The 12,964-nt window shown below is 41.9% G+C and overlaps 1 protein-coding gene across 2 annotated transcripts in view; it reads right to left on the bottom strand.

Moving 5' to 3' along the window:
• Positions 1-3,657: 3,657 nt before the first annotated feature.
• Positions 3,658-12,964, bottom strand: part of LOC115146085 (syntaxin-binding protein 6-like) — a 101,394-nt gene continuing 92,087 nt past the window's right edge. Inside the window, exons 6-8 of one of the 2 annotated variants that reach the window (XM_029687882.2) lie at positions 12,703-12,813; positions 7,783-7,940; positions 3,658-5,619 (exon numbers count right to left, since the gene is read on the bottom strand). In XM_029687882.2, the coding sequence (XP_029543742.1) occupies positions 5,596-5,619; positions 7,783-7,940; positions 12,703-12,813 (293 nt within the window). In that variant the 3' untranslated portion in view covers positions 3,658-5,595. The remainder of the gene's footprint in view (positions 5,620-7,782; positions 7,941-12,702; positions 12,814-12,964) is intronic. The other variant, XM_029687883.2, reaches the window with a different exon arrangement.

Consider the following 12,964-nt stretch of genomic DNA (forward strand, 5'->3'; position numbering starts at 1 on the left):
GCAGAATCAGATTGTGACAGAGCTGAGGTGAATTTTTGCAGATACAACACTTTTATTTTCTTGGTGCAGAAAACACTGGACAAGCAAGATGCTTCAAAGATTTAAACTATTTTAAGGCTGTCTAAAGTTGATTTCTAAACTGTATTAAGGGTTGATCAAGGTTTTTCCCGATGACACAAAACATGTAAAACAAAAATGTGAGGAAGACCTGGGAGACGCTATTGATGATGAATGGATACAGATACCGTGAATTCGGGAAAGTATTCAGACCTCTTCACTTTTCCACATTTTGTTACGTTACAGCCTCCTTATAAAATGTATTAAATTGTCCCCCCCTCAAACTACACACAATAATCCATAATGACAAAGCAAAAACGGGTTTTTAGAAATGTTTGCTAAAATAATTCAGACCTTTTACTCAGGACTTTGTTGAAGCACTTTTGGCTGCAATTACAGCCTCAAGTCATCTTGAGTTTACACAACAAGCTTGGCACACCTGTATTTGGGGAGTTTCTCCCATTCTTCTCTGCAGATCCTCTCAAGCTCTGTCAGGATGGATGGGGAGCATTGCTGCACAGCTATTTTCAGGACTCTCAAGAGATGTTCGATCGGTTTCAATTCCGGGCTCTGGCTGGGCCACTCAAGGACATTAAGAGGGTTGTTCGGAAGCCACTCCTGCGGTGTCTTGGCTGTGTGCTTAGGGATGTTGTCCTGTTGGAAGGTGAACCTTAGGACCTTAGACTGGGGCTGAGTGCTCTGGAGCAGGTTTTCATCAAGGATATCCATGTACTTTGCGCCGTTCATCATTCCTTTGATCCTGACTAGTCTCCCAGTCCCTGCCTCTGCAAAACATGCACACAGCATGATGCTGCCACCACCATGCTTCACCTTAGAGATGGTGCCAGGTTTACTCCAGACGTGACACTTGGCATTCAGGCCAGTTCATTCTTCATTTCATCAGACCAGGGAATCTTGTTTCTCATGGTCTTAGTCCTTTAGGCAAACTCCAATCGGGCTGTCATGTACCTTTCACTGAGGAGTGGCTTCCATCTGGCCACTCTATTATAAACACCTGATTGATGGAGTGCTGCAGAGATGGTTGTCCTTCTGGAATTTTCTCCCATCTCCACAGAAGAACTCTGGAGCTCTGTCAGAGTGACTATCGAGTTCTTGGTCTCCTCCCTGACCAAGGACCTACCTCCCGATTGCTCAGTTTGGCCGGGCGGCCAGATCTAGGAAGAGCCTTGGTGGTTACAAACTTCTTCCATATAAGAATGATGGAGGCCACTGTGTTCTTGAGGACCTTCAATCCAGCAGACATTTTTTGGTACCCTTCCCCAGATCTGTGCCTTGACACAATCTCGGAGCTCTACGGACAATTCCTTCGACCTCATGGCTTGGTTTTTGTTCTGATATGCACTGTCAACTGCGGGACCTTATATAGACATGTGCCTTTCCAAATCATGTCCAATCAATTGAAAAATCAATATAATCCATTTTGAATACCGGCTGTAACACAAAATGTGGAATAAGTGAAATCGGTATGAATACTTTCTGAAGGCACTGTACATCTTGGTTAAGTTGGGTTGTGATGACTGAGTCGCCGTCAGTCGATATGAGGAAAGAGTTTGCGGTTGTGTTTGACAAGTTTTATTAAAAAGTATGAATTTCAGAAAACAAAGAAAGGAACGCAGCTACAGAGGACAAACATAGGTACACTGTAAGGGTTAAGAACTTAAATTCTTAAAAGTATCAACTGACAGCGACTCGATGGAGTCGGAGGTTCAGTCCGCCCACCATCATCTCCTCAACTCCATTTAAAAAACTTTGGAAAACTTTGATATAGGAATAAGGGATAGACAAGAAAACATCTGTTGGCCTAGTGGTGCAGCTTTAAAGAACCGGACACCTTTATCCCCCCCAATAAAATCAGCAAGTTGTAGCAACAGAAAGAATAGTTTGGCATGTTAGGGTCCACTGTACACACCTGCAGTCCCTACAGTACGCTATAACTGGTGAACTTGAAAATGGCACAAATACAATACAAACATTAAGATAACTTAAGACTTGAACTTCACAAGAACATTCATATATGTATTTGGGATGAATACATGATGAACACAAATGTATTGAGGGTTCACAAAAGACATACTTGTTTGCACTTGCATCGCCATCTGTTGGGGAATTTGAGAAAAGCAGTACCTGTGACATGTCAAATATATACTGAAGAAAAATATAAAACATGCAACAATTTCAAAGATTTTGCAGAGTTACCGTTCATATAAGGAAATCAGCCAATTGAAATAACTTAATTAGGCCTTTATCTATTGATTTCACGTGACTGGGCAGGAGCGCAGCAAGCGGTGTGCCTGGGAGAGAGGGCATAGGCAAGCTCACCCACTTGGGAGCCAGGCCCAGCCAATTAGAATGAGTTTTTCCACACAAAACAGCTTTATTACAGACTGAAATATTTCCACACCCAGACAATCCCGCAGGTGAAGAAGCCAGATGTGGAGGTCCTAGGCTGGTGTGGTTACATGTGGTCAGCGCCTGAGGCCGGTTGGACATACTGCCAAATTCTCTAAAGCGACGTTGGAGGCGGCTTATGGTAGAGAAATTAACATTCAATTCTCTGGCAACAGCTCGTGGATATTCCCGCAGTCATCATGCCAACACTTGAGACATCTGTGGCATTGTCAAAACGGCATATTTTAGTGGGCTTTTATTGTCCCCAGCACAAGGTGCACCTGTGTAATGACCATGCTGTTTAATCATCTTCTTGATATGCCACACCTGTCAGGTACATGGATTATCTTGACAAAGAATAAAATGCTCACTAACAGGGATGTAAACAACATTGAGAAATAAGCTTTGGAATTTCAAGAATATTTTATTTCAATTCATGAAACATGGGACCAACACTTTACATGTTGAGTTTATATTTTTGTCAGTGTAGACATAAGCCTGCACACATGCTGTGTCATTGTGATAATGTTAGCTCTTACAAAAAGGGACCCCAGTAAAACAGTTGATTACAGGATATGACCTACAGTATATAGCATTGGAGAAGTAACTCTGAAAATATAGTTATCAGAAAATATACCAAGCACTGTACACTAAAGCTACCCTTAATACAAATATAGTTTAGTTAACTAAAGAAAGTGACTTTGAAAAAGTAGTTCAATACATTCAAACTACTTTGATATATTGACCATCTAAATCTGAGATTTCAGACTACAAAATGCAAGTTCACTCTGGAGTCAGGTGTTAGTTAACTGAATGTGTCATTTAGCCTATTAAACACAGTATGTTTCCAGTGATTAGGCAGGTCTGATGATGAAAAATAAACTAAATGTTTGCCTACTTTAAATATACTTTATTTCTTGCAAAACAAGTATTGTGTAGTTCCATTAGTTAACTACACCACTATATAGAAAACAAGTAATGAAAACACTAAAAACACTACCAAGATTAGAATTGAGTTGAACTACCACCAAGCTACTGCAACATGTAGTTAAATTACTAGTTGAACTACATGCAGTTCACTACTCTTTACCACTACCTATACACATCTTGCCTTTGACTTTTCTAGTCTATTGGCCTTATTGTGAAATGCACCCCCACACAAAAAACATTGTCAAAAATGTAAAGAGAGACTTGAGACAATTTCTATTTATTTAGATGCAATCTGATATAGACAACGAGACGGATGTTTTGAAATACCTCAATATGTTACATTCAAACTAAAACGTTTTGGTCTGTTATGTTTAATTGAAAATAATGGTGTCTGTATTAGATTTGACTAGTATTGAGACCTTCTGTAATAACCACCTATTCATTCTGTAATAACCACCTATTCATTCTGTAATAACCACCTATTCAGCATTTTCTTCTTCTGTATTCCTCATACAATTCACTTCCAACAAGCACCATACATCTTAAGCAACACCCTCTTTCAAACCTGGTACAAAACATACTTTACTTTCTCCCTTTGGTTATCAATATAGCAAGGCACTGTTCGCCTGGGTTACCACGAGTGTTGTCATAACACAATCAGACTGCTCAAGTTAAACCACATGCTGTTGAAGAACTAATGAAAGACTCTTTAAAAAGGCACCAATATAGAACCATTGCACTTTGTTTAGGGACCTCATCTGGTCCTATGAAAAGTGAAGGATAATAACGTATTCACTGAGACCAACTAAGAGGCTTGCACTAGCAAAAACCCCCAAAACTTTCAGAACCATAATACATAGTTTCAATATTTTTTATTAAAAACAATGAATATCCAAAATGTTAGGACTAAAGCAGACTAGAAGTTGAGGCAACGAGAATTTCATGAAGAACTTAACAGTGCTCTGCAAGGTAAGGTTGTCCGTGCACTGTAACAGCAAGACATATAGAATCTAAAAGTAATAAACATACCCACACTGTGGGTGGTTACTTGTTTGTGATGAAGCCACGGTTACAGTCAGTGAATGGACACCAATACTGTACAATGCCGCTAGTGAAGACGTGTCAGTCAGCTGTTTTACAGAAAACATTTCATAAACCCCAATTAAACAAGAATTACAAGATGTGACCAAGTTAGAATGGAAATATTATTTTCAGAGATTGTGGTAGAATGAATTTACAGGTTTATAAGCTTGTTAACAACAGTTGAAGCTATTTTACAAATGGCACTCTAGTCTTTCACCTTACAATAAACAGTCTGATCTTGTTCTTACAACCAAGTGCTTCAATAACCCTTCGGAAATGTTACCAAAAGTAAAGCCTAAATGCTCGTCTTTACTCTGTAGGTTTCATTCAACCTTTTGACAGAGATCATGCACCTGAACACTTGGTCACTCAGACTTTTTAGTTGGAAAACAGCACATTTCATACCATCTTTAGTTGAAATATAGTCTTCCAGCAGGAGGTTTTTGAAGCAGCATGTCCGTCACACATTTGGCTAGTATTATGTCTGCAATGAATGAATGCACCAATGAGCCTTTACAACAGTGTGATGTCAAATAGTCAAATGGCAAAAGAGATCTAACATTTTTTAACAAGTTAATGTTCACATACAGGGATGTACATTGTTGTCTCCAAGTACAGGAAATAGCCATCATGTGATACGCATGTGTCACGTCATCCAATCTCTTCTGTCTTGTTAAATTCTCCTTTTCCAACACTGTATATATATAAAGTTACTTCTTTGAGAGAGACAGCGGAGTTGAAGAGTTGCTCCTTTTTTTTTGTGTGTGTCGGGGGGGGAATCTGGAATGTGTGTGTGTGTGTGTGTTTGTCTAGGTTGGGGATGGCAGTGACCATTTCCATGGTTTGCCTACATAAAGTCATGGAGTACTTTGGGCAGTGAAAGAGGAGTTAGCTGTGAAACTTTTGCTCTTAACTGTCTGAGCTCTCCCCCCTCAACGTCATCATATATTCTTCATTAGAAACAAGGTAGCTACACAACAACACAAAATGTAAATGTTACCGTTGTTAACAAGAGTAAGCATGTTAAAAGTTGTAAGAATAATAAAATCAGAAATCCGTCCTTAATGGCGTCTGGCGCTCTTGGCGGACCCCTACTCCCGAAGGCTTAGCAATGGTTTAACACTTGTGCTTCATGGCCAGCTGTGGACAGGGGAGGGAGAGAGAGAGGGGACAAAAAGTAGGCTACATGTCAACAATAGTAAGCTGTGGGGATATATAAACATTATACAGTGACTAAACCAAACGGGAAAGCTATTTAACTAAACATTTCTTTAACAGCCCCTCTGAATAGATGTCTTGGGGTTGCCACAAATCATTCAAAAAATCTGCCTAAAAAGTATCAACACAAAGTGAGATGCAAAATCTATTAATCCGTCAATTAACCAGTCAATTCTTAAATTAGCTAGCACATTCAAAACCAACCACCAACTAAGTCAAATAATTTAATTGATGCTGCTTTGTTTTCCCAACTGGTAGAAGCTAACATGGTTGGCATGGTGAGTAAAAGAACAGGGTCTATTCTCTAGGCAGAGAGGAATGATAGCTTTTAGAGTGGTGCTATTCCTCAGGCTTGGTAAGAGGCCCAGGCCCCAGTGTTTTCATCACCCTGGCTCATTAACAAGGGTTCTAATAGGCCTGGCTGGAGGTTCATTAGAGAAAAGGCCAGGGCCACCAATCTAATTCACACACAGAGACGTGCGCACACACACTTTACTCACCTAAAGTTAAAAAATAGAGGTGGTTGAAATCCCCAGAGCTAACAAGTGGGGGCAGCAGAGCTGCAGCACAGACAGCCGTGCTGTGGGGATGGTGAGAGCACAACAGTGCTGCACTTGGGACTGTCACAGAGCCTAAGCAGGTGGGAGACACTGCAGAGAAGGACTAACCGAACCTGCAGTGCGGTTTCTTGCTCCAGGTCACCTTGACACAGAACTTCTTCCTTGTTACGAAGTCCTGCACAAGATACCGTATGCTCTCAGCTTCAACCAAAAGAATACTGGATCACAGGTAGAAATGATATCTTGTTCAATGGCATGACAAGGGGGAAACTTTTACAAGATTCTCACCACAAACCTGCCTTCTTACTGTACAATAGTTGGCAGACATACAACGTTCCCAACTCTTACTTAACATCAAGACTCAAGAGGGGGAAAGATTATTTACTTCATGTTTTGAAGGATTTTAGTTGAATGTTATCCCCAGGCAGAAAAGACATTGCAGAATGCATTTACTGTAGCTAGCCAACACCAAATGACAGTGGTTATCCAAGTATAGGGCTACAGTTTAACACAGTCACATACTGTACATGCTTAAGTGAGTCTTAACTTTTCAAAAAAGTGCAAGACAACCAATTAATTAAATAGCCCGTACAATTAAGCATCTAATAGCGGGAGCCGAATAGGGAAGTGGATGACTGGGCCTGTATGGCATGGGGAGTTAAAGGGCCATTCTCTGAGTTAAAGAGTGTTCCCATGAGCTTGATTAATTTCACACCACAGGGTCTTTATCTGTTAACAGTGAGAGGCTGACCATGTCCCATCAAATGGCTTTCAATTAGACCACCATTGCAGTAATGTGTTCAAAATGAATGCAATGTGAACTGTTTTATAAACAAATGAATTGGCGTTCCAGTCCAGAGTGGATAGAACAGTGGGTCAACCGAAGTGGGAAGAACCCGTTTTTACAGGAGATGACAGAAGCAGGCTCGAACAAAAATGCTAGCTACTTAAAAAGTTATTGGAATTGATCACAGTCGTGGGCGCGTTCTAGAAGCAGAGAATGATTAATTTCTCATTATATTCCTTCCTCACGTTTTTGTAGCAAAACCATATTATGCTAATGACAACGTTAAGCAGCAGGTGATTCGTTTTACTTGTGTGAGGGATACAGTTGGATGGAGAGGATGAGAGAAGCCCATGGAGAAGAGCTGGGGTGGACAGAATAGAGGAACGCACTGTGGAGAGGGGGACTCCTAACAAGAACATCAAGCTATAGTGAACCAGAAGCAACAAACTAACCACTTCAACTGAATCACCTCAAGAAGTAGAACACTGTTAAGATCTTTCTTCTACCGAGTTTACATTTTCATGATAGATGGGATGAATTGTTAGTCAAATACAATTGGGAATTGTGGGTTACATGGTATCACTATGTGGTAATGTGTGATTATGTTTTAGCAATGTTATAGCATATACCTACTGTAGGGCCTACATTTGATCTGTTCAGTTCATGTGGTGAGGAAAAATTCCCCAAGCCCTTGTAATGATCTGATATGTGACGTGTGTGTGTGTGTGTGTGTGTCACCTTGTGTGCGGTGACTGAGAACTGCTCAGCACTGTTCTTCATCTCCCCTGTTTTCTCCTCCGCCCGGCTTAACCGCTCCCCTCGCTCGTTCAGAGCCTGGCTGGCCTTCTGTACAGCACTGGTCACACTGTCTGCTGCAGAGTGGAGTATACTGTTACCTGGAGAGGAGAGAGAAATGGGGAGCAGGGGGAGAAGAGATGGGATAAATATAATAAATTATACAGTGCCTTGGTGGAGAAGAGGGTGAGGTGCTGCAGTTGCAACAGAGTATGAATCACTATCAACAAAATAACTCAATGCAGCAGTGACATGAGCCTTACAGAAATGCTCTGCATTAGTAGTTCATGTTGATGTTTCATTCAGCATCCCTGGCCGGACTTTGATTATTGACAAGGAACAGGTGAAAAACAGGGTTACTCCAATCAGGGACGTTCTAGGAATCCAGCTAATGAGTTTTTCTACAGAGGTTGGTTTCCTGTAAGAAATGAGCCAATGAAATAAACGTGTCACACTCCTCGTTTCCCAAGCTTAGATCTGTCTATCACGCCATTTCGCTCAAATGAAACGACCAACTCGCTAACTAAAAGCATTCCAAATAGCTCCAGGTGTCTCTCAAGGGTTATTATTCTGATTTTCTTTAGTAAAACTTTAGTGGCAGCTTCTCTTTTCCTCTTCTCAGACGGTGTGATAATAGCAGAGCGGGAACGAGTGTGTTCGACTTTGAACCCCTTGCGCTGGCGGCACAGCTGTGTGGATGAGAGGAAATAACAGAACACGGTCTTCCTCCGATAGCACCGACCCTGCGGATGTTTCAAACTGGCAAGCTATTCATCTACGGCTTTGGGGAGCGCCGCCTGCCGTCGACTAGCACTACGCTAACAATCCTTGCTTTAGGTTGGGGACCGTCTGCCCAAAACTTTCACTTCAGAGCCATTACCCTGGCGCAGTGCCAGTACTGTATAATCATCGCTTTATGTGGCGATATATCCAAGGGCAGTGTGCCACTTTGAATAGTTTTGAGCATTGCTTTTCCTTTGAAGTGTCTAATGTTGACCTGGCTGGGGTTATTTGGTTGCCTGGGATCAGTTGTTCCAAAGCTGTGAACAAGTCATTCTTTCAAAGAAACTGGGGACTGGTACTGCAACTTTCTGTATGAACAATGGACAAAAAAAAGGCACAAACAAAAGAGAGAAAAAGAGAGTCCAGAGTTGATAATGTGCTCCTCTCAACTGGCTAGTTGTGGAAGGAATAAGAAATAGAGCAGAACTCAATGTAAATGAGGCCTTCAGTGTTAGATAAGAAATATGGGGTTAGAGTTCAGTTCCAAACAGCCCATGAGATCAAAGCCAATCATAAACAAATCACAGAGCCAATTCTATAACGGGGCTTTGACAATATAACAAATCATCCAATATGTCCCCTCTCCCCACTTCTTCGAAGGGTCTCTAGTTAGAAGACAATATTGCTTCCATTTATTCTTTGAGATAATTGAATAGGAAGACCGAGGACATCCAGGTTTTGCTGCAGGAGTGAGAAGCCACTAAAGATATTGAACACAGCCAGTCATTTTAACATGTCCTCCCAAAGGGAACCCATACTGTAGAGTGTAGGCTATGCAGTGCTGTCCTGTGGCGCCCAGGCAGGTACGCTGACTGATAAATAATTGGAGTTGTGGTGCAGCGGGTTAAATGACAGCCCAAAGCAGACGGGATGCCAGCTGGTGTTCCTCTTCTCTCCTCTGCTTTCCTTCAAAGAAAGTTAACTTGATCAAGTAAAATCCATTTCATGCTAAGCTAGCTAGTGGTAAAGCAACCCATTGGATTCCACAACACTTCCAGTAGATACTCAGCCCAAAGCTAGATGCCACATTTTCATGGATAATGGAATAAATTAGGAGTACAGAGACACTACACATTTTCGAGCCAAACCCAGCGCCATCACCGCAGTTCCAACATTTTTCCAGCGTTTCGACTTCCAGAAGATCTCCAAGTCGAAAGGTTTTGGCCAGGCTCTGGGTTTAATTACAGTGTAGGGAAGGAGTAGTGTGTTTATCTAGCTTTGCTGTGGCCTCCATCTTCTTCACAGTATTGAAATAAAGACTTGTATTGGGACACAAGTGACATGTCTCCCTCTACGTCACCCTTCCCATCCTTTAATAAATAAAACCCTCTCCTTCCCCTGAGAGCAGAGATGGGATGAGACCTCTTCACCTCTGTCCACATCCCTTTAATGCCCTCTCTCTGCTAAGAGAGGGCCCAGAGATTAACACTCCCCTCATCCCACACACTCTTCCCTCTTTCCCAACTCTCACTCCATTCCCTGGGCTGGGCAATTTCAGCCAGCTGCTGGTTGAGTCCCCTCCTATGGTGAATGTAATTTAAAAGAGTAGCAGGGAGGCAGGTTGTGTGGTGACTAAGGCCCTGGGTCTTTACTCTGTAGAGTTGATGAAGGTGCAGTCATTCTGTAACGGAGATTTGGAAGGAGTGACGGAGCGCATGGTGATTCAACTCTCTGTCGTCTGGTGGTTCTATTGAGGTTTCTCTTTACAAGAACATGGGGGAGTGATGTCTTGCTTTTAACAAGCACCTCTGGGTTGGTTTATCAGGAAACCAAAGTAATCTCTGCTCAGAGAAAAATGTAACTCCAGTGTTACAAAAAGGGTTGAGAGCTGGCACATTTTTGGGGGGAGAAATTTGTTACGATCACGTTTGTGTTTGGCTGGTGAGTTTTTCCTGAAATGGTTCGCAGACTATCCCTGTAAAGGAATCTAACCTTCCTGAAGCTGTGTCCTATGACCAGGGAACTCCTACTTCAACAATGGAGGGAGAATGCGTTTCTACATCCCCATGATATCAATATAATCAGGGCGCGCCTGTAAAACAAAAAAGGCAAAACCTTGTTTCTGCAACAAAAGTTAAAGAAAAGTGAAATGCCCCACAATGAACCCAGTAGAGAGAAAGATGATCCAAAAACATGATTCCAGGGTGATTCTATTCCTTGAGCCTTTGACCTCAATAATGAAGTGACCACAAGTCAGGCCGACACAATGTAATGTTGTGGTTGTGAACATTTTGAATGTGCAGGAACATGACGATGACTGTCAATCGCCACTTTCTCTCAAAGCCTGCTTGATTGGTTATGCCACTCAGAGTTTCCCAAACTCGGTCCTAGCCCCCACCATCTCACCTCAGGTGCACGTTTTGGTTTTTGCTCTAACACTACACAGCTGATTCAAATAATCAAAGCTTGAGGAGTTAGCTATTTGAATCAGCTGTATAGTGCTAGGGCAAAAAAACAAAAAGGTGCACCCAGGGGAGGTGCCAGGACAGAGTTTGGGAAAACCGGACTGGAAATCACCCAATTAATACATCTACACTCAGACCAATGCAAGCATACACTCAGGCATACATTCTTAGAGGCACATGCATGCTTGCTAGCACAAACATACTTGCATAGGCCAACTATCTTAAAGAGGTAAGCTCAAGCAGAGTCAATGAGGCAGTCTCTGTGTAAGTGTGGTAGGACAGAGGGTAGAGACCAGAGATGGGTTCTAATATCTATGGTAGAGAGACTCTCCTGTAAAGTACAGCCCCACCTACTCATCTGTACATTACACATTTCATCAAAAGCTTTCCATATTAGTTATGACCGAAGGGCCTTTGTCATTGTTCCCCTTAAAGCAGAGTTACTGGAAAATGGAACAGCTGTAGCATTGTGTAGCTACAGTAACTCACTCCCCTGTCATCCTTAGTTTGTCAGTAAGAATTTCACACCCTGCAGCTCAACATGGTGCTGCACATGCTGTGCACAGCGACGGGGACGGGGAGAGGAGGAGAGACGAGAGTTGAGAGAGCTGTAGTGCTCAAGAGAAGGCAAAACAGATAGTGAGAAAGGGAGAGTGAGAAGGATACACAGCAGTCAATAGAGACTGACGTAGGCAACACAGGATGAATTCAATATGTCACCCACCCAGAGCTCCCCAAAAGGATGGCATCACACTGGGCATACTGCTGTACCCACCCAAACCCCCCTCCCCCGCTGGCAGCGGAGAAACCAAGGAGACAAATCCATTGAACGTTCCTTAACTCCCCCCTCCACTTTTCTGCTGTCTAATTCATGCAAATCTTGACATTAACTTCTAACCTAAGCCCCCGTTTTCTTCTTAATACAGTGTTAATCCACTTTTTTAAAAGTCATTAGGAGAAAGGGTAAGATTCTTCTGACATTCTCAGCATGGTTACAGTAGAGTTCATGTTGGCACTGCTCTGCTAATAGGGTTGCAGCAGTCAGGGAGTGGGGATGCTAATGGAAACAAACATGGAACATTCTGTCCCTGAACTCAAGAGACACTGTAGGTCTAATGCAGCAAATTGCTACTAGGTATTCAAGTACCGTAACCCTCATGAAAGTTTAAAGAGATAAACGTCAGGGTTGCATATTATAGTGAAAAACAATAACCCTGTTCATAATGGCCTTGTTTATATTAGTTCAAGGAGAGTTTGAGGATGAAATCGGTATTGAGGTGACTATAGTAGGTAATGCTCATTTTGTCATTTACTGTCCTTGTGCTTGAGGTGGAGAGAAGGTAAGACTTAAGTTGATGACATGGTTCCTCAGAGTCAATGAGCTGGTTTAATCTGAAAGGCTGTCAGTGAGGTGATCGTCCATCTACACAACTCACATAAGCTGTGCATCTTAAAGGGGAGTCCTTTCTGTACACCGGGCCCTCAAAATGACAGTATCACACTTGGAAGTCGTATACTCTGTGTGCATACAGATATTCTAGAACACAAACTGTACATTCTGTAAGGCATCAAATGTTATATAATTCATTGAAGATCGAAGATTTAGGATCTTAACTGCCTTGTTAGTAAAATGATGAATTATTTTAGTTGAATGTAAAATATGTTTCCTGCTTACCTTCTAAGAGTAGCCGGCGACCTTGGCGTCGACTGTTTAAAACAACTTCTTTCCTCATTCTGCTCAAAAAGACCTTGCAACGGAAAACGACTGAATCTACAGTTTCATCGTCTGTGACAAGAAAATGGAAAAGGAATGTCTTCATTTGGGTTTGTTTTTGTTATTTTATCTGTTAGACAGAAGAAATTACTGTATGTTGGATAATACTTATTACAACACACTACAGTTTGTTCTAATATGGTAATTTTGGTTAACTTTGGTT

This window comes from Oncorhynchus nerka, linkage group LG18 (assembly GCF_034236695.1).
Source record: "Oncorhynchus nerka isolate Pitt River linkage group LG18, Oner_Uvic_2.0, whole genome shotgun sequence".
NCBI classification, from domain to species: domain Eukaryota; kingdom Metazoa; phylum Chordata; class Actinopteri; order Salmoniformes; family Salmonidae; genus Oncorhynchus; species Oncorhynchus nerka.